Source organism: Taudactylus pleione, unplaced genomic scaffold (assembly GCF_031769625.1).
Source record: "Taudactylus pleione unplaced genomic scaffold, aTauple2 ptg000250l, whole genome shotgun sequence".
In the NCBI taxonomy this organism is placed as follows: Eukaryota; Metazoa; Chordata; class Amphibia; order Anura; family Myobatrachidae; genus Taudactylus; species Taudactylus pleione.
Genome location: NW_028284652.1, coordinates 1,341,843 through 1,364,205, shown reverse-complemented (window position 1 = coordinate 1,364,205; position 22,363 = coordinate 1,341,843). Strand labels below are relative to the sequence as shown.

At 45.2% G+C, this 22,363-nt stretch overlaps 1 protein-coding gene across 1 annotated transcript in view; it reads right to left on the bottom strand.

Annotated features, from left to right (window-relative positions):
- ATG2A (autophagy related 2A) overlaps positions 1–22,363 on the bottom strand; it is a 169,536-nt gene that overhangs the window by 99,920 nt on the left and 47,253 nt on the right. The window contains exons 15-23 of the mRNA XM_088480016.1: positions 16,770–17,013; positions 16,556–16,658; positions 16,243–16,405; positions 15,974–16,116; positions 15,752–15,894; positions 15,161–15,306; positions 13,894–14,044; positions 13,522–13,715; positions 10,586–10,666 (exon numbers count right to left, since the gene is read on the bottom strand). Coding sequence (XP_088336142.1) covers positions 10,586–10,666; positions 13,522–13,715; positions 13,894–14,044; positions 15,161–15,306; positions 15,752–15,894; positions 15,974–16,116; positions 16,243–16,405; positions 16,556–16,658; positions 16,770–17,013 — 1,368 coding nt within the window. The remainder of the gene's footprint in view (positions 1–10,585; positions 10,667–13,521; positions 13,716–13,893; positions 14,045–15,160; positions 15,307–15,751; positions 15,895–15,973; positions 16,117–16,242; positions 16,406–16,555; positions 16,659–16,769; positions 17,014–22,363) is intronic.

Below are 22,363 nucleotides of genomic sequence, written 5' to 3'. Positions count from 1 at the left end.
CCTTTACTTATGACACAGGCGCACGCTTGGCACTACTTTGTTGATGCACGTGCGGCTACTGCGCACACAATTCACAAACACAGAAAATATATTATTTTTTTAGCACTTGGGGGGAGCACCCCTGATGGACAGAGCACCCCCTGGACAACACTACAGCACCCCTTTAGGACTGGGACACTGCACAGGACTTTGGAGTGGACACAGCCCCTATGGAGAACTGACTGCACAACACAGTCCAGCCAGCCCCTATGGACTTTGAAGTAGTGGACACAGCCCCTATTAACAACAGCAGCACAGCACAACACAGCCAGCCCCTATGGACTTTGAAGTAGTGGACAACAGCAGCACTACACTACACTACACTACACAGCACTAACTCCCACCCTCCCTCTTCACTGTCCACAGCCGAGTGAGAAAATGGCGCCGACGCGGGTACCTTATATAGGATCCAAAACCCGCGAGACTCGGAAGGCGGGATGATGACGTTTTGCCTCGATTTCAGATCCGAGTCAGGCGGGAAAAGTCGAGCCTGACTCGGATCGGACTCGGATCGGGGGGGCTCGGGGGGGTTCGGATTTCAGAAATCCGAACCCGCTCACCCCTAATATACACACACACACAGTCAGGTGCATAAATATTGGGACATTGACAGAATTTTCATATTTTGGCCTCTATTCACCACCACAATGGCTTTGAAATGAAACAAACAAGATGTGCTTTAACTGCAGACTTTCAGATTTAATTTGAGGGTAATTACATCCAAATCAGGTGAACGGTGTAGGAATTACAACGGTTTCTAAATGTGCCTCCCACTTTTTAAAGGGCCAAAAGTAATGGGACAAACTAAACAATCCTAAATCTAACTTTCACTTTTTAATACTTTGTTGCAAATCCTTTGCAGGCAATTACAGCCTGAAGTATGGAACGCATAGACATCACCAGACGCTGGGTTTCATCCCTGGTGATGCTCTGCCAGGCCTCTACTGCAAATGTCTTCAGTTCCTGCTTGTTCTTGGGGCATCTTCCCTTCAGTTTTGTCTTCATCAAGTGAAATGCATTTTCAATCGGATTCAGGTAAAGGGATTGACTTGGCCATTGCATAACATTCCACTTTTTAGCCTTAAAAAACTCTTTTGTTGCTTTTGCAGTATGCTTCGGGTCATTGTCCATCTGCACTGTGAAGCGCCATCCAATGAGTTCTGAAGCATTTGACTAAATATGAGCATATAATACTGGCCAAAACACTTCAGAATTCATTCTGCTGCTTTTGTCAGCAGTCACATCATCAATAAATACAAGGGAACCAGTTCCATTGGCAGCCATACATGCCCACGCCATGACACTACCACCACCATGCTTCACTGATGAGGTAGTATGTTTTGGATCATGAGCAGTTCCTTTCCTTCTCCATACTCTTCTCTTCCCATCACTCTGGTACAAGTTGATCTTTGTCTCATCTGTCCATAGGATGTTGTTCCAGAACTGTAATGGCTTTTTTAGATGTTGTTTGGCAAACTCTAATCTGGTCTTCCTGTTTTTGTGGCTCACCAATGGTTTACATCTTGTGGTGAACCCTCTATATTCACTCTTGTGAAGTCTTCTCTTGATTGTTGACTTTGACGCATATACACCTACCTCCTGGAGAGTATTCTTGATTTGGCCAACTGTTGTGAAGGGGCTTTTCTTCACCAGGGAAATAATTCTTCTGTCATCCACCACAGTTGTTTTCCGTGGTCTTCCGGGTCTTTTGGTGTTGCTGAGCTCTCCGATGCGTTCTTTCTTTTTAAGAATGTTCCAAACAGTTGATTTGGCCACACCTAATGTTTTTGCTATCTCTCTGATGGTTTTTTTTTTATTTTTCAGCCTATTGATGGCTTGCTTCACTGATAATATGAGATCCAAAAAGCTGTCACTGAGAGTCGACAGCAATTGATTTCAAATGCAAATGTCACACCTAGAATCAACTCGAGACCTTTTACCTGCTTAATTGATAATGAAATAACGAGGGAATAGCTCACACCTGTCCATGAATAGCTTTTGAGTTGATAGTCCCATTACTTTTGGCCCCTTAAAAAGTGGGAGGCACATATAGAAACCGTTGTAATTCCTACACCGTTCACTTGAATTGGATGTAGTTACCCTCAAATTAAATCTGAAAGTCTGCTGTTAAAGCACATCTTGTTTGTTTCATTTCAAAGCCATTGTGGTGGTGAATAGAGGCCAAAATATGAAAATCCTGTCAATGTCCCAATATTTATGCACCTGACTGTATATATATCTATTGTGATCGTTTCGGCGGCGCATATACTAAAATTGGATGTTCCCCTATAATCTGTACTTCCCTTAAGGGGGGGTGGGTATGCTTAGTTATAGATAAATAAATATATATTTATGTGCTCGCTTCGGCAGCACATACAATAATTAAGACTCGGTCCTCCTGGATTGACCCTACTCGGAAACGGGAGCTCTCCGAATGTAGGGCCATCCCTGTTGCCCAGAATTAGAAGCTGGGACACCCACATTTCCAGCGCCGTGCTCTGCAAGCTTAGCGGCGGCTTGGCTTACCCTATAACCCTGCTCAGCGTGGGGGTCTTGCGCTGCGGAGCTCCCCTCTGGCCAGGTCTCCCTCTTAATATGCTAGAGGGCTCTGTCAGTTAAGAGAAGCGCGCAATTTCCAGAAGCGTTACATGTAATCACAGTGTTTGTACAGTGCGCCCCATATGCACAGGATTTTCTCTGAAGCATAGCTCCCTAGGAGTCTGATATTTTCTGAAGGGACTGGGGATGTTTCTTGTTCCTAAGGCGAGCTCTCACAACAGCCCATTTTCTAGTGCTGCAGTATACGCATACCCTTGGTAATGTTAGCATCTGTTGCTACTGGCCCGGGCTAATCATGCCTCAAGCTTTAGACTAAAGCTATTATAGCCTAGGGCAGAGGTTCCCAAAGTCTGCCATTACAGTACACGTTTTAGGGATATCCATGCTTGAGCACAGGTGACTTAATTAGTGCCTCAATCCATTTGATTTAACCATATGGATTCAAGCTTCGATATCCCAAAAACGTGGACTGGAATGGCGGACTTTGGGAACCTCTGGCCTAGGGGCTTATAGCGGAACACACTATATACAGTACCTCTCCCATAAGAGTGTGGATTACGCTACATATTTTAAAATAGATATATAGGTATACCTATAATTCCACAACTACAGGTACTCTACGGACACAACATGAACAGGCCCGTTTTCGTCTGATCTTAAAAAGCTAAGCGGGGCTTGTATGCTCCCTTCGGCAGCAGGTACACTAATTTTGTAAGGTGTGGTTTTTAATTGTCTAGTGTACAATAGAGTAGGTGGCTCTATAAACTAGAGTCATATTCTGCAGCTTACATTGTGATCATCACAATTCCCTAAGACATTGCCAAAAAAAAAAAAAAAGAAAGAAAACTCTGTTTCAAGTACATGACCCAAGGCATGTCCTGTGGCCTGATAGTATGTTCACACACACACACACACACACACACATTGTATATATAAGTTGCATGACCTAATCATCGCAGTTTTAAATAAAAATAGGGCCCCCTCCCCAAAAAGGGCGCCATAAATATTAACTGCCGGGGGCAGAACAACAGTAGATATCGTTCAAGGTCGTGATGCGATAGCCCAAGACCTAAGAGTTGTGAGGCAGAATGCCCCCCTTAGAACAGCCTGAGCTGAACCTAGACACCTAGTGCCCTAGGAGCACCTATGTAAAAAAATATATATATATATACACACACCGTATATACTCGAGTATAAGCCGACCCGAATATAAGCCGAGGTACCTACTTTTACCACAAAAAACTGGGAAAACTTATTGACTCGAGTATAAGCCTAGTGTGGGAAATGGCAGCAGCTGGTAGTGCCCCCAGTAATAATTCCCCCTGGTTGTGCCCCCAGTAGTAATCCCTCCTGGTAATCCCCCCTTTCAGTGCCTCCAGTAGTAATCCCCCCCTGGTAGTACACTGGGGGTACTACCAGGGGAGGATTACTACTGGAGGCACTGTTTTATTGTTTGTTTTCAATATACCTCTCGATGTGACCACTGTAAGTGTCAAGGGTCATTGGTGGGGATCCATTGTCATATATGTGCTATTATGTGTGTACCTTGACCGGTACAGGGTTTTAGGTAATAGCTTATGCTATTCTGTGATTCTGCTTCTTTGGTAATACGCACTTCACCATTATAAGTGTTACTGTAATGATCCTTACACTAGCAGTCTGTTTTTTGAGGTATATGTGTATTCTCTATATGGATACACATCTCTATTGGAACACTCTCAGGTAAAGTCATAAAATGTGGTCCGGTTGATGACTTCCATGTCTCCACTAACAATTCTGCTAGTTTCTACAGTATTTTCTACTGCAACATCTCCAGGCTGACGTCCGAGCTGTGGAGCATTGGGTCTTAGACCACTGATGCCACTCTTTATACTTGACGAGATGTGTTGCTGTGAGATGGAAAAGGTCAGTGACATTCTACGTAGCGTCCAAAGGGCTTCTGGTCGCTCACAGGTAAGTGAGCTTACCCCACTAATGCCTCTGAAGATACTCCTGATGATGCAACCTAACATTACACAGCATTATTCTCCCTTCCGCACCCTAGCTGCTATCCTAGCAGCCTTCCGCCCTTTTTCTGGTACCTGTTTTATGATACCTTAGAGCTTTCCTAGCATTTGGGTTCATGGTTCTAGCACAGAGAGACACTATTATATTAGAATCTGTTGAGTTTGCTATATTATGGATTGAGGTGCATCTATGGGCTAGTGTACAGGTTTACATAAAGGAGTGCCAGTCATAGGTTTGGTTCCTATGACAGCAATGTCCCATGCAGGAGACCTTGTTGGGTTTTCCTATTCAGTGTCTGTTGAGAATTTCATTACACTGACAAGTACCTTCATGGTTATACTAGTGCTCTAGCCTTGCTGTACGGGATGCTTCCCTATGGGTGGCTTGCCCCCGGGAGTGGCAGTTGCATCCGTGATTCTTAACTGCTAGGGTGTCCCGGTTGCGTTTTTTCTATGTTCGGGCAAGAAGCTGGTACGGACTACACGCTTCCACCATGTCGGAAATCATCTGTTGTTGGGGTTTTTCTGTTGTGGTTTTCTCTCTGCTGTTGCCGGAGGTTGATTGTTTTTTCCAGGCAAGGTCGACGCGGGTCTTCCCCCTGGGCTTGCTGAATAGTTCCAGTTGCTGTTTTTTCCCTCTGTTCCAGTATGGGTTGTCTGACCCTCTGCAAGGAGTTGTAGTCTCAATCCTCTCGATGCCATCTCTATCTCATGCCCAGTGGGATCTCCACTCGTTGGAGACTTCTACGATCTAACCCTTCCGCTGGTTGTTAACACCCCTAATTAGTTGGACCTCACGAATGGTCTTGGTCGACTGTTCGGTACTTGACTTTGGCCTTCATGTACTGTATACACTGTTGGAGAAGTCTGTGGCCAGGATCAGTTCTAAATCTGTATAATATATATATATATTATATATATATATTGTGATAGGATCACTGGTAAAGTGGTCTGTGGCAGGTACATTTGTCCCAGATTCCTGTCTTTTGTGTTTTAAACCCCCAGGAGAAAGTCTACAGTGTAGCAGGCTTGAGTTTCGGCTTTTTGAAAAGCCGGTTTGGGACCTGGGGGTTGTGGGTGAGAGGAGAGGGAGGGCTCCAGCCACGGCCACTCCAGGTTTTGGTTCTCGCAGCCTGGTAACAGGCTTGTTAGTTTTCCACCTGAGAGTGGCCAATATAAGCCTAGTGTGTTGAGGGCTGATTGTCTCACCTGGGAGAGCAGACAGGGAGTTTGCTCAGAGACACTTGGAAAACCTATCTGTGAGTACTGTGCTGTGCTTTGTTGCTGGCGAGGGCATTAGGCCCTGCCAGGTCCTGGTAGTGAGGGAACTACCTGTGAAGTTAGTGCCCCGACAGGGCTAGGATTTACGTTTATGTTTTCTTTGTGTTATTTCTGACATTGTACAATAAAGACTGGCGCCGACCAGCTTGTACTTGCATCCAGACTGGTGTGCTGCTTCCCTGCTGCTGTGTGTGTGTGTGTAAGGAAGGAGTCCTCTACCCAGGAGAGGGACCCCCTAACCTAACTGTGTCACAATATATATATATATATAACACATATACACACACACACACACATATATATATATATATATATATATATATATATATATATATATATACACACACAAGTATATGGAAAGAAACCTTTATACATATCTCCCACATACTCATTAAGTGAGTTTTAGGTATGCCTATCAATAAAACTAGTGGTGGTGAGGTCCTGTCCTTATTTATATATATTCTGGATCAAAGAAATATCATAATTACCCTCCTCTTCCTTAGGCACAAAGGAGAAATATTGATTTGTGTTAATTTTTTGCATTACTTTACATACATTTTCTTTTTCTGTGTGTTTGATTTCATATCCCATCTATCGGAGTTGATCCAATTGAGAAAGAGAAGTTTTGTGCCCATTTTTTGTTTGGAAAAATTTACTATTGAGAATTGAAGTGTATAGATACCTTTATATGTGGATCCCAACCTTTTATCACATGAGTTGGGGTACACCTACTTATTATGCCTTCTTATGACACACGGTGAACTATATGAAAAGAAACCTTTATACACATTCCCAACACACTTATGAGTTTATGGTACGCCCATCCATACAACTAGTGGTGGTGAGGTCCTGTCCTAACTTGATGGACGGATATCCACTTTGGAGCAAAAGAATATCTTCATCACCTTCTTCTTCTTTAGACACAAAGGAGAAATTTTGATTTGTGTAAATTTTAGCATTACATAACGTACGTTTTTCTTTTTTTAGTGTTTAAATTTCATATCTCGTTTATCAGAGTTGATCCATTTGAGAAGAAGTCTATCCTCGACAACCCTTTGGTTTAAGTATTTTCTTAAAAAAAACAAAACTATATTTTTTATGCCAGATCCTATCCCCAAACCTTCACGCATTATCACACACTTTACCTGGTTGGGCAGGCCTAGGGAATAAGATTGGGCTGACACAGTGTACTGCGCCAGAATTCAACTTGCTTTGCTATTTTACATATATCTATCTATCTATATTTATTTATGCACGGCAGTGCTGGGATTCTACTGTCTGCGACTGTTGCATTTTCCTATTTTAAACTGGTATGGTTTTCTCGGGTTTTGTTCTCTTGTTTCTGGCCTACTCCTATGGATTCTTGTGGGGGTTCTCTGCTACCAACGGTCCTGGTTGGTCTATTTTCAGATGTTTTATCACTCAGCTGACCTCTACAAGGAATGGAAAATTATCGAAAGGAATTTTTACTACTTTTCGTGCAGAACAAATTACTCTTAGATTTGGGGGCATTGGCAGGTAGATAAGAACTCCTTCACTCCACATAGCCAGGTTAAGGATCTTATCCCATTCTGCCTCAAATAAACATTCCCAGAGAAAAGTAAGAACGCCAGAGTCCTTTTTAGATTCTGCATCCACTACCCAAGTCCTAAGCCATGGAGCATGGTGTGCCAAGCCCGCTGAGGCGGAAAACCTAGTGCCAAAGAGTCCAGAATTCACAAACACATGGCTTTGGTATTTGAACACCTCGTGGATGTGTTAAAGCAAAGTTAATAAATCCAAACTGGGTTTGCCTTGACTGTAAAACCCTCTGCCAGTTGCTCTGACCGTCGCTCAACTGCCAAACTGACCCAGACTGAGGCTTAGGTGGGCCTAAGCAATGCTTGCCCGGCAATGTAAATGCTCTTAAGGGTGGTTTCAACCTCTCTACCAGGGCCAACGTCCGGAAACATAAAAGGTGATGGTCCTTCACAAAAACCCACTAGGAGCATCCGCTTTATGAAAACTTCCATTTTACTGTATCCTTGCTAGGAAGAGAATAAAAGGTTTGCAACCTGCATGATACCTGGAACCTCCAAAGAGATTTTGACCACTCCTCACTTAATAGGTCTTCCTGTGCTTAAAGGGGGAAGGAAACAATTTGTTGCTTCTTTTTCCTTTTAAACAGTGAATTGTTGGGCACACCCAGCTCCTTGCTTTCTAGACTATTTTGTGCTTGCTGGATGGCCTGCACTACAGTCTATACTCCCTGTGTACTAATGAAATTCTCCTTAAAGTATGATAAAACCCCAATGTACAAAACTTCAGTCACCGCTCTTTACTCCCGGAAGATATATCCAGAATCTGACACCTCCAAAGCCTGAAGTGCAGCTGGAGTCTGATGTTCCCTAAATTTAGCTGTAGAGATAATTTACACTATCCTTTTCAGGAAAACACTAATGGACACATTACCAAGGCCCTGCATGGACTTCGTCAGGCATTGTGGTGAAGTCTTTATAAAACAGGAGATAGTATCAATCCATAATCAGACGTATGGGACGTCCACCTCTATCACAGAAAATCTCTTCACGTCTCCTTCACTCCATTAACGTAATTTTTTCTTTTCCACATATAATGGATAGAACTCACCATATAGCAAATGATAACGTTCACTGAAAGGTTTCTCTCATACTTTAAATTTTGTCAGACACGTAATACTGATAAGGGTATATGGACAAGCACTCACCATTTATCCCCCTTGGTTCTTACACATATCAGTTTCTTTAGGGACCACTTTTCATGGATGATTGGAACAAGCAAGGTTTCTCATAACAAAATCTTTAATACCACTTGAAACCATAAAAAACAATTGTCCATGTGAAGAAAAAAATATTTTATGTGGATATTTTATATTTTTTTCTTCGCATGGACAATTGTTTTTTATGGTTTCAAGTGGTATTAAAGATTTTGTTATGAGAAACCTTGCTTGTTCCAATCATCCATGAAAAGTGGTCCCTAAAGAAACTGATATGTGTAAGAACCAAGGGGGGATAAATGGCGAGTGCTTGTCCATATACCCTTATAAGTATGACTTGTCTGAAGAAAGATAAAGTATACAAGAAACCTTTCAGTGAACGTTATCATTTGCTATATGGTGAGTTCTATCCATTATATGTGGAAAAGAAAAAATCACGTATTGGAGTGAAGGAGACGTGAGGAGATTTTCTGTGATAGAGGTGGACGTCCCATACGTCTGATTATAGAGACCGCGCCATTGATACTATCTCCTGTTGTATAAAGTTGTGTATTTAGGTTAGGGTGAACCTGAGATAGGACACAGTGGCGGTTTCTGGTCGCGAGTCACAACGACTTCCTTTTTTTGTATATTGAGGTGAAGTCTATTTGTCTGGTGTGGCAGCTGGGGACCATAAAAGCTACTTTAAAAGTTCCCAGATAGCGAATTGTCGCTTCCCAAGACTCCTCCAAAGGTACTGTTCAGTGCTGAAGTACTGAAAACAAGAATCCACTGCACCTTTATACCTGACCCCCTGGCACAACAGCATTATTTTCATATCCAAATGAGTAGAAAAAGGCAAGGACAGTAAGGAAGAGGAAGCCATAGAGAAAGAGGTTTACTGATATTTACTGATAATACTGCATGCGACAAGTATAGCGTAATAAAACACCTAACCACCAGTAGTGAACAGAGTGAGTGAATGATTCTAACTTGAAATAAAGAATAAAGGTAGCAGACTTTGTGTGAAAAATTGCACTGGCTGTGGCAGCAACTATATGAATGTAGGGAAAACATAACTTACGCCTACCACACAATCGCATTACCTTGGAGAGGGCTAGTAAGAAGTATAACAGAAAAGCTTGAACCAAAGAAAGGCTACTACCCAAAGAGGTAGATAACAAATTCTCCCTGCTCTTCTCCCTCGTGTTCTAACTTCATAAATTGTGTTTGTGATCACTATTAATATATTGGCATAATTATTCCTGTTTAGACACTGACATATCATTACATTGTATACTGTTACATGCCAACAGTAAAAGCATCCTGAGACCATTCATGTTTGGGGTTGCTTCTCAGCCAAGTTAGTGGGATCACTCACAATTTTGCCTAAGAACACAGCCATGAATAAAGAATGGTACCAAAACATCCTCCAAGAGCAACTTCTCCCAACCACCCATAAACAGTTTGGTGACTAACAATGCCTTTTCCAGCATGACGAAGCACCTTGCCATAAGGCAAAAGTGATAACTAAGTGGCTCGGGTAACAAAACATCTAAATTTGAGTCCATGGCCAGGAAACTCCCCAGACCCATTGAGAACTTGTGGTCAATCCTCAAGAGGCGGGTGGACAAACAAAAACCCACAAATTCTGACAAACTCCAAGCATTGATTAGGCAAGAATGGGTGGTCGTCAGTCAATATGTGGCCCAGAAGTTGATTGACAGCATGCCAGGGCGAATTGCATAGGTCTTGAAAAAGAAGGGTCAACACTGCAAATATTGACACTTTGCATAAACTTAATGTAATTGTCAATAAAAGCCTTTGACACTTATGAAATGCTTGTAATTTTACTTCAGTATACCATAGTAACATCTGACAAAAAGGTCTAAACACACCGAAGCAGCAAACTTTGTGAAAACCAATACTTGGGTCATTCTCAAAACTTTTGGCCATAGCTGTTCATACAAAAATAAGAATAACTTACCTGACTGTGCCAGCTTTGATTGGGCAATGCCATGTGGTGACGAAGAGTAGCACCATCTAGCCTCAGAGCCACCAAAAACTCCTAAAATTAATTAAATAAAATAGAAATGTATAACATCCAAGACAATAAAATGCCTATGAATTATTAATTCATGTACAAAATAACTTTAATCTGCGAAATGTTGGAAGTCACTCATTTTAAAAAAAATTATGAACATAAAAATAATCAATTTTACAAAATAAGTTCCGTTGCCACTAATATTTCAGCAAGGTCACAACAATTACATATAAGGGCAGATTCAATTATCTGCGCGGCTAACGTGTTAAGTGATAGTGTTACCCCGCACGGTAAGCCGGAGTTACCCCGCACGGTAAGCCGCAGAGGATGCATTTAGCAAAGATTTTCCTCGCAGCCTCAGGAGCTGTGTTAAGTGCATCCTCTGGAACTTACCGCGGGGGTAGTGGCAGTAATTGAATAGCTCAGGGCAGAGCTGCACCAGTGCGGTAAGTCCAGCAGCTAATTGAATCTGCCCCATAGCTGGCTATTGAGAGCTGCTTGGCCTTTTCTACAGCAGTCTATAAGTCAGTATCAGAACTCATCTACAGTCAGGTCCATAAATATTGGGACATTGACAGAATTTTCAGATTTTGGCCTCTGTTCACCACCACAATGGTTTTGAAATGAAACAAACAAGATGTGCTTTAAATGCAGACTTTCAGATTTAATTTGAGGGTAATTACATCCAAATCGGGTGAACGGTGTAGGAATTACAACAGTTTCAATATGTGCCTCCCACTTTTTAAGGGACCAAAAGTAATGGGACTATCAACTCAAAAGCTATTTCATGGACAGGTGTGAGCTATTCCCTCGTTATTTCATTATCAATTAAGCAGGTAAAAGGTCTGGACTTGATTCTAGGTGTGACATTTGCATTTGGAATCAGTTGCTATCAACTCTCAATATGAGATCCAAAGAGCTGTCACTATCAGTGAAGCAAGCCATCATTAGGCTGAAAAATCAAAACAAACCCATCAGAGAGATAGCAAAAACATTAGGTGTGGCCAAATCAACTGTTAGGAACATTCTTAAAAAGAAAGAACGCATCGGAGAGCTCAGCAACACCAAAAGACCCGGAAGACCATGGAAAACAACTGTGATGGATGACAAAAGAATTATTTCCCTGGGGAAGAAAAACCCCTTCACAACAGTTGGCCAAATCAAGAATACTCTCCAGGAGGTAGGTGTATATGTGTCAAAGTCAACAATCAAGAGAAGACTTCACAAGAGTGAATATAGAGGGTTCACCACACGATGCACACCATTGGTGAGCCACAAAAACAGGAAGACCAGATTAGAATTTGCCAAACAACATCTAAAAAAGCCATTACAGTTCTGAAACAACGTCCTATGGACAGATGAGACAAAGATGAACTTGTACCAGAGTGATGGGAAGAGAAGAGAAGGAAAGGAACTGCTCATGATTAAAACATACCACCTCATCACTGAAGCATGGTGCTGGTAGTGTCATGGCGTGGGCATGTATAGCTGCCAATGGAACTGGTTCCCTTGTATTTATTGATGATGTGACTGCTGACAAAAGCAGCAGAATGAATTCTGAAGTGTTTCAGGCAATATTATATGCTCATATTCAGTCAAATACTTCAGAACTCATTGGACGGCGCTTCACAGTGCAGATGGACAATGACCCGAACCATACTGCAAAAGCAAACAAAGTTTTTTAAGGCTAAAAAGTGGAATGTTATGCAATGGCCAAGTCAATCCCCTGACCTGAATCCGATTGAGCATGCATTTCACTTGATGAAGACAAAACTGAAGGGAAAATGCCCCAAGAACAAGCAGGAACTGAATACATTTGCAGTAGAGGCCTGGCAGAGCATCACCAGGGATGAAACCCAGCGTCTGGTGATGTCTATGCGTTCCATTCTTCAGGCTGTAATTGCCTGAAAAGGATTTGCAACAAAGTATTAAAAAGTGAAAGTTAGATTTAGGATTGTTTAGTTTGTCCCATTACTTTTGGCCCCTTAAAAAGTGGGAGGCACATATAGAAACCGTTGTAATTTCTACACCGTTCACCTGCTTTGGATGTAATTACCCTCAAATTAAATCTGAAAGTCTGCAGTTAAAGCACATCTTGTTTGTTTCATTTCAAAGCCATTGTGGTGGTGAATAGAGGCCAAAATCTGAAAATTCTGTCAATGTCCCAATATTTATGGACCTGACTGTAAATACAGCAAATGGTCAGGAGAGCAGAGGAGAGACACTCACCAAAGCAATATTATTGGTAAGGAAAGTTATTTAGAAAAATGGATTCTTTATGTGGGAAACCCTTTTAACCCAAGCCCAGCATGTTATACATATCTGATGGAGTCCTGATTTAATGAACAGTTGCACATTCTAACAGACTGTACAGATTCAGAGATGGATGCAAATCCTGGCGCTATTGTGATTCCATACTCAGCGGATTTGCGAAAATATGCTATTGACTTATATGATTTCTTGTGTACTGAGACGTCCTCCTCCAGTGTCTCGCATCCGCCGCTTACGTACAAAAGCAGAAACAGCAGTGGCAACATTGAACATCTGAGTAAGCCTATGCTGTCTCAGACAGACAGATTCTCCGAAGACGCCGAGGCCTCTCCAGCTGCAAACTAATTCGCAGAGGCTCATTGGAGCATGCCCAAAGAAATTGGTACCAACATGCCTCCCTTTTTCTAACCCCCCCTCCCCCAAACGCTGACTGCCTGTCACTCACTTTACGAATACATCCTCTTTGCGACCAAAATCACTAATACACCACACCGCACTGCGTCCAACATCTACATTACATCCATCTCTGAATCAGCCCCTTATTAAGAAGCAGGGAATCAGCAGAAAAAAGTAAGAGCCATGATGGGCAAGTGCAATGTGCTCCATACCTTAACATTTTTCACAAGGTTTAGGTCAATACGGACAGCAAGTGAGAGCATCTTAGGGCTCTTATCTTTTCGGATGCCTGCGAGCTGTGCGGAAACACCCTCATCTGAGATGTAAATAGTTGGATTCAAGTTTGCAGGTGGAACAAAAGTGGGTATTTCTAGAACACTGGGTGGTAAGTAATCTTCTACCATAGCTAAAAGGGAGAAAAAATGCATGAGGCATAAATATGATTGAGTCATTCTATCTGCCTAATATGCAACGGATGTCTCTTCCTTCTCCAACAAGCTCTATAACAATAGCAGAGAGCAATCTCATTAACTAAATATGGATAAATGTTCAGGACCTATCTATTGCTACATTAGAATGTATACCTTTGTGATAAAGCGATACGATGTCAGACTCAATACATAGATAGCTGAGGTCCGTTTTCCCTTTGTACTTTGAGACACTGAAGATACGGCCATTCTCTACATCCAAGACTACTTCACCATGTTGGCCGTCCAGCTGCTTAGTGCCCTCATTCTGTTGTATAATTGGGGGAGGAAACATATTAAGAATTAAAGATAATCAACGAACGGTAGAAGGATAAAATAAAAACAGAGGCCAATAAAACAAAGAATACAGAATAGAAGGTTTTTAGGTAATGAGAGCTGCAGACAGTCGGCCTGATTCACAGGTGGACGTAGTGTCCATGCTGGATGCAGGCGGGCAATTTTTTAGACTGTGTCTGAGTTAAACTGCAAATGCGTCCAGATTGTTACCACCGAAAGCTGCAGAACTAATTTGTTTACAGGGAGAGACAATGTCAGTGGGTGTTCCTGAGTGGTGCCAGGAGGGTAGCTAGCTAGAGGTGGGCATGTTACGGGTGTGTCGCAGTCAGTGACTGCAGCTGCACTGATTTTGGTGGCCATGTTCAGAGTGACATTCAGCACCTCCATAGGGCTGGTGTAATGCCCAATGGTGCCTCCGATACGCGGCCGATAGTGCATCTTAATATGTGACAAATCTGTTATTAAGCTATCCACATAAGACTCCATCTTGTCACGAGATGGTGTGTGCCTTTAACTATTCATAGCTTTAAATGTGTAATATTGCACAGAGACTGATTTCTGCTGAGCTTTGAGCTAAAGAACCTTGAAATGTATAAACATGCAGATAGTGTTATGAATAAGACTGTGTATCCTTACCCCCCCTAACACTCCCACGTGTACAGATAATGTAATGAATGCTATCAATGACTGCTGTAGTGAGATATGTGTGAATATTCTGATATGTTGCAAAGTAAGAACACTGCGTTATATTATTGTACGACACGAAAATATAGCTAGAGGAAATCTAGAAACCAACACTGATGTTTGTGGTGATTCCATCTTCTGAGATCTCAGTAATGCAAGGGTCTGACATACACGAATGAGCTTGGACTGGTGATTAATTACAGAAGATCAATTCCGATCTATCATATGCAAAACAGCGGATTAGCGATGCAGCTGGTGGGCGTCTGTGTATAAATCCCACTGGCTACGGCATTATCATAAAGATGCAAACACGCTGCGGGAAAAGACGCAGTCACGGCTGCATTAGCGCCCAACGCTGCATCAGGTTCACAATCTGTTAAAAATAAATAAAAATAAAGGTAACCTTGGTCTCAGTCCAAGCCGTAATGCGTCCCCTCAGAATGGTGATGGCAGTAGAGAAGAAGCTGTGGCCTTCCGGTTTCCCTTTTCTGAACCTTGCTGCCTCATCCACTGAGTAGAAATGGGAATCTTCATCCTCTGAATCAGAATCTGTTAGAATAAGGACAAACAAGTGACAGGCGGTCAGAAAGTACTAACAACAGGCTATTCATGGTCTACAGATGCCACTAACTCACCAAGGGTGACCGGTATCAACGATCGAATCTAATATGCAATAATTTCTGTCCATCAACCAGGGACTTACCGGCATCTAAGTCAGACAGCATGCAGCATCTAAATCTTGCTACATCAGCAAGACATCTGGATATATGGGCTCTGTCCAGTTGATGTAGCAAATTCCGGGTCTCTCACCTGGCAGCTGCAATGTGCTTGCATGGCTATTGGGCTGTGTATGAGGCGACTGACAGAGGGAAATTTATACAATATCTGCTGCAGATCCTGATCATACAATCATACAAATGGGGGTCCTAAAGTGATGTGGAAATCCTGTGAGAACAGTTGTTTCTGAGATTCTGCTGCAGTCCCAGTAACTCACCCAGTCTGAATGCAGACTTGCACATGCGGAACGTGTCATGCTGATAGGTGGAAGTGGAGAGTGTTTCAGTAGGTAACAGGGATTCAGTCATAGAGGCATCAAATACAGACATAGGTTCCCACATCAGGAGATCGTTGCACAACCTGGGGAGACACAGGAACTCTCATAGTAATTGAAGAAAGAGACAGCATATTACATATGGTGAGATATTCGAAAAAGTACCTGTTGTACAAATTTTCATACACGTCCTTGCTGGGGAGGAATATGTGAGCTCTTGGCAGAGTCACCTCAAGTGTATACTGGGAGGATCCCAGTGTCACTCGCTGGAAATCCGCCATCTCCTCTGGGTCAGCAGGGATAACCATCTGTGTGGAAAGAAGAATCGGTGTTGTGACAAATTGATACAAAAAGGAGGGAACGCAGAGGTGCAGAGTTGGTAAAGCAAATAAGAACAGAACGAATGCAAACTTGGGGGCCGAAGCATGACTTACCTCTTCTGTTTCAAACATTGTCCTCTTAGAGGAGAAAGGGGAGGGCTCAGGTTGTTTCAGTTCACAAGGGCTTTCTACAGATGGAATGTCTAGATCTTCAATCTTGTCCTGGCTCAGATCCCACGGTGATGGCTCAATCTTGGGAAGGAGGGTCACTAAAATGCTAGGAGGGGATGAGGTCATATTTAAAAAGAACTTTGAAATACTATGCTATTTGTACACAGTTATGATTAGTGTAATTTTAGAAGTAATATATAAATTGAATTGTTTTAAGTTTGCTATATGTAGAATACAGGTAATATTAGCAATTAACCTGGGGAATATGAATTTCTTTCCACCCGCTTTGGCCAGAGGATCTACCCCTTTACTGATCTTCATACAAGGAACACGAAGCTTGTCACCATCTGTGTATACACCTGAGCAAATGACAAGAAGGGAACACCTGGCATGTTACTTTTTGGAGTTAATTTTTTAACATTGAGCTAAAAATATTGTCTAACTGAGGGGTCAATGTCACTATGTCTTACCATGTAAGTCTGCGAATGTTATCTCTATCTTGCAGGGAACCTGTGTGCCTGTCCTTCTCTGCGTGTTGACCTCCATATCTATCACCTCCATCTCTAGACATTCCCTCCTGAGAGCCTTTTCTGTCCATGGGCGACGCTCTGCCACAGGCCTTAGGTCTGGTACAGGGAACTGTAGATGGATGTGTGCTTTAGAAGCTAACACACAGATCTCTATGTCCTCTTCAGGAGCTGGGGTCACATCACTCTGAGAACAGAAGTGAGAAATAAATGGTTGTGAAGCTGGGATACCCAAGCCTAGCGCATTCATATACAGCAATATCATTTGTTACAGTTTTAAAAAACGCTAGATAAACTCCACTGACGAAAATACACTCACTGTTATCACTATTAGAGCATTTATCCAAACAAAGCCTTACACTGTTTTACAGTGTAGACAGAAAGTAACAAGACAATATGAGATATGGTAAGAACTTACCCTTGTTATCTCTATTTCTACGAAGTCCATAGGGTTCCACAGGATACCTTGGGGTATAGGTGTGACGTCAGTCGCAGGGCACCAAAGAGTTAAGCTTTCAGCCTCCCAGGATGCACTAGGTCCCCCTCCTATACCCCGCCCCCGGGCCAAGGCACCTCAGTTAGTTACCAAGCCATAGGCCGGAGGAGGAGAAGGAAGAGAGAGAACAAAGATCTGGACACATACAAGAATCACATTCTCACCAGAGGGAGACGGAAAACCGGTGACCAGAGCAAAGCCCATCTGCAGCACAGGTGCGACAGGGCGGGAGTCCTGTGGAACCCTATGGACTTCGTAGAAATAGAGATAACAAGGGTAAGTTCTTACCATATCTCATATTTTCTACTTCAGGGTCCATAGGGTATCCACAGGATACCTTGGGGATGTCCCAAAGCAGTATCCTTTAAGGGTGGGGACGCTCCTGTGCAGAAAGGAGAATCCGCCACCCAAAGGAAGCATCCTGAGAGGCGAAGGTGTCAAACCTGTAATACCTCACGAAGGTATGGACAGAAGACCACGTAGCAGCCTTGCAGATCTGAACTGCCGAGGCACCACGTCGAGCTGCCCACGAAGGACCCACAGACCTAGTGGAATGAGCCTTCAGAGAAGGAGGGACCGGTAGGCCTTCATGAAGATAAGCTTCAGAAATAGCCATACGGATCCAGGCTGCCAAAGTTTGCTTTGAAGCAGGCCAACCCTTTTTACGGAAGCCATAGAGGACAAACAAAGCGTCCGACTTCCTAAACGAAGAAGTGCGGTCAACATAAGTCCTTAAGGCCCGCACAACATCCAAAGAGGCCTCACCCACGGAAAGACCCGGTGAGTTAAAGGCCAGAACAACTATTTCCTTGTTAACATGAAACTGGGAAACAACTTTGGGAAGAAACTCGGGCCGAGTGCGGAGCACTGCCCTGTTCCCATGAAAAACCAAGAAAGGGGGTCTACAAGAAAGAGCCCCTAACTCAGAAACACGTCTGGCCGAAGCAATGGCCAGAAGGAAAACAGTCTTAGCTGTTAGCCATTTAATATCCACTGAGCCCAGTGGTTCAAACGGCGGTCCTTGGAGAGCCCTCAGGACCACAGCCAAATCCCAAGGCGCCACAGGTGGAACAAAGGGCGGCTGAATACGGAGAACACCTTGCATAAAGGTGCACACATCCGGGATTGTAGCAATCCTACGGTGAAACCAGACAGATAGGGCCGAAACCTGTACCTTCAAAGAAGCAAAGCGAAGCCCATGATCTAGTCCCGCTTGCAGGAAGGCGAGAATCCGAGACAGACGAAACTCCCGCGGTGCATAACCTCTCGGTCGACACCACTGGAAGAACGTATGCCACACGCGATGGTATATCCTCGCGGAAGACGGTTTCCGAGCTCGTAACATGGTACGCACCACAGAGCTGGAAAACCCCCGGGACCTCAGCATGGCCGTCTCAACAGCCACGCCGTCAAAGACAGCCGAGTCAGGTCCGGGTGAAGACAAGGACCCTGAGACAGAAGGTCCAGTAGTAGCGGCAACCGCAGAGGACTGTCCACGGACAGACCCTGAAGGTCTGAGAACCAGTGCCGTCTGGGCCACGCGGGAGCTATCAACAGGAGCGTCCCTCCTTCCTGTTTGAATTTCCGGATTACCCGTGGAAAAAGGGAGACCGGAGGGAACAGGTATGCGAACCGGAACGTCCACCGGACGGACAGAGCATCCACCAGAGACGCCCCTTCGTCTCTTGTGCGAGACCCGTACACCGGCAACTTGTTGTTGTGCCGGGACGCCATGAGGTCGATTTCTGGAAGACCCCACCTGTCCACCAGTAGTTGAAAAACGTCCAGGTGCAAGGACCATTCCCCTGGATGAACGTCCTGGCGACTTAGAAAGTCCGCCTCCCAATTTAGCACTCCCGGGATGAAGACCGCTGATATGGCCGGAAGATTGCGCTCCGCCCAAACCAGGATCCGAGAGACCTCTACGAGAGCCGCCCGACTGAGAGTTCCTCCTTGCCTGTTTATGTAGGCCACGGTGGTAGCGTTGTCCGACTGGACCTGCACCGGGTGACCCTGGAGAAACCGCTGTGCCTGCAGGAGAGCATTGAAGACCGCACGGAGTTCCAAGATATTTATTGGATGCGCCGCTTCTGTCGGCGTCCACCTGCCCTGGAGCAAGTGTGGACCCGAAACTGCTCCCCAGCCCCGAAGACTGGCGTCCGTTGTCAACAGGACCCAATTTGGAACCCAGAACGGACGTCCCTTGTTGAGGTGGGTCGTCTTTAACCACCACGCAAGGGACAGGCGAACCTCCGGGGTGAGCACAATCGTCTGGAACTTCAGAGACTGAGGCAGCCCGTTCCACTTGGACAGGATCAGGTGCTGCAGAGGTCTTTAGTGAAACTGGGCGTATTCCACCATGTCGAACACCGACACCATGGAGCCCAGTAACCTCATCGCCGAGTGTAAGGACACCCGGCGGCTGTGCAGACAACTGCGCACCCTTGACTGTAAAGCAGAGATCTTGTCCTCCGTCACGAAGATCCTTTGCTGTCCCGAGTCCAATAAGGCTCCAAGATGCAGAATCCTCCGAGACGGGATTAGAGTGGACTTCTGCCAGTTGATTAGCCAGCCGTGCCGTTGCAGCAGTGCAATGGTCAGGTCCAAGTGGTGTAACAGGAGCTCTGGAGATCCTGCCACCAATAACAGGTCGTCCAAGTACGGCAACATGCGGACTCCTTGCAGCCGCAGAGAAGCCGCCATGACCGCCATCACCTTGGTGAAAACACGTGGTGCTGTCGCCAGGCCAAAAGGTAATGCCCGAAACTGGAAGTGGTCGCTGCGGATTGCAAACCGAAGGAACTCTTGATGGCGCAAAAGAATAGGGACATGCAGGTAAGCGTCCTGTATGTCCAATGACACCATGTAGTCCCCAGGTTCCAGCGCCAGAATGATGGACCGTAGGGTCTCCATCCGAAACTTCGGGACCCGCAAAGACTTGTTGAGTGCTTTGAGGTTGAGAATCGGACGATATGACCCATTGGGTTTCTGTACCAAAAATAGATTTGAATAGAAACCCTGGCCCCTCTGGGAGAATGGAACAGGCACTATAACTCCAGCCTGGAGCATAGTGTGCAATACCTTCCGCAGCTCCGTAGCCTTGTTCCGGTCTGATGGTAGACCCGTGGTGAAGAATCGAGCCGGGGGTCTGTGCCGGAAGGAGAGGGCGTACCCGTGGGAGACCACCTCCAGAACCCAAGTGTCTGTCGTAGTGAACGACCAACACCGGGAGAACTGCAGCAGGCGGCCTCCCACCCTGGGATCCCCCAAGGGGAGACCCGGACCGTCAGGCCGCAGGCTTGTCATCTGGCTTGGGGGCCGGACATCTGGTACTCCATGCCTGTTTCCGGGGCTTGACCGATTTCTTAGGGCCAGCCTGTCGAGGAAACGACTGTGGTTTGGGCCTGCCCTGGGCCCTAGATGACCGAAAGGACGATGGTCCAGAACCAAAAGGAGCAGCGGCCGACGGGAGACAAGCAGATTTGGCTGCCGCCAGCGTGGCCACAATCTTATCCAGATCCGGACCGAAGAGAACTTCTCCGGTAAACGGCAACGCTTCCAGACCTTTCTTGGAATCTGCGTCCGCCTTCCAGGATCGCAGCCACAAGGTGCGACGAGCAGCTACCGCTGCTGAAGAAATTCTAGACACCAGAGTACTAATGTCTAGAGCCGCCTCGTTGATGTAGGTGGCCGAATCACGGAGATTGCCAATCAACTCCGCCTGTTCGGCCGGACAGTCGGATTCAAAAGAAGCCTCTAATGAATCCGCCCAGCGCTCCATCGCTCTGGTAACCCAGCAAATGGCCATAGCCGGCCGTGCTGCCCCCCCTGCAAGGGAATAAGCGGACTTCAGGCAGATTTCTACCTTGCGGTCCGTAGCATCCTTAAGGGAGGACATGGATGGCTTCGGCAATGTGGCACTACGGACAAGACGGGTCACGTGAGAATCCACCTGTGGAGGGGATTCCCACTTAGCAAAATAATTATCCGCGAACGGATAAGCCACCGCCAGGCGTCTCTGCGGCTGGTATCTTTTGCCAGGTTGTTTCCACGCCTCCTCTAAATGGTCCACCAACTGACCCGAAAGAGGAAAGACTGTGGCATCGCCCTTCACATCTTTGAAAAAGGCATACTTAGATTTAGCCGCTGGGGGAACTTCGTCCTCAATCACCAAGGCTGTGCGGACCGCCCGAATAAGTCCAGGAATATATACTTTGGACTTAGCATCAGCGTCCTTAGTATGGAGAGGTTCCTGATTGTAAGGATCCAGAATCTCCCCATCATCAGACGTCCCTTCGTCATCCTCATAAGGAGCGGACAGAGACGCCACCGGCCTTTTATGAGGCCGCATCACAGACTCCCCTTGCAACACATCCGACAAGTGCTGTACAGAACTCGTCAGGGAGTTAACCCACGCTGGCTCCTGAGAACCCGGGAGCGGGGAAATAGGGAGACTGTGGGGTACCACCAATTGTCGTGGGAACCCCTGCATGGGTGACGACACCACAGACTGCTGGGACAAACCCATCGGAGTAAACGCGGGCTGCGGAGCTAACTGGCCCACTAAAGCTGTTAACGCCTGAGCGAAACAAGCCCAGGGCGGCTCCTGTACCGGTGCTGTAACCGTAATAGGCCGCGCCATGGACAAACACTGCCGGCAAAGGCCCTCCGCGCTACCCTCCCCCTCCGCTAACGGTACTTTGCACGTGGTACACTGTAGCCGGAGGGGAAAATCACTTTCAGACATGATGGCACCACGTATGTGACCTCTCTCACCAATTAAGTATTAAATAGGCGAGAGACCACCCTGCAGCACCGTACCGCAAGGGCTTTAGCAGAAAGAACAGGGACAGTAATAAAGCTGACAGTTTAGAGAAGAAAAGTTACAGGCAGCGCTAGCACAGTCACATACAATGCAGAGAAATAACAATTCCTGCACTAACAGCGCTGATCACTCAACTACACAGACACAGGGCCTGGTAGGACACAGCGCTGCATACACAGACCTGAGCCACAGCGGAGGAGAGGTATGCGGGGGGAC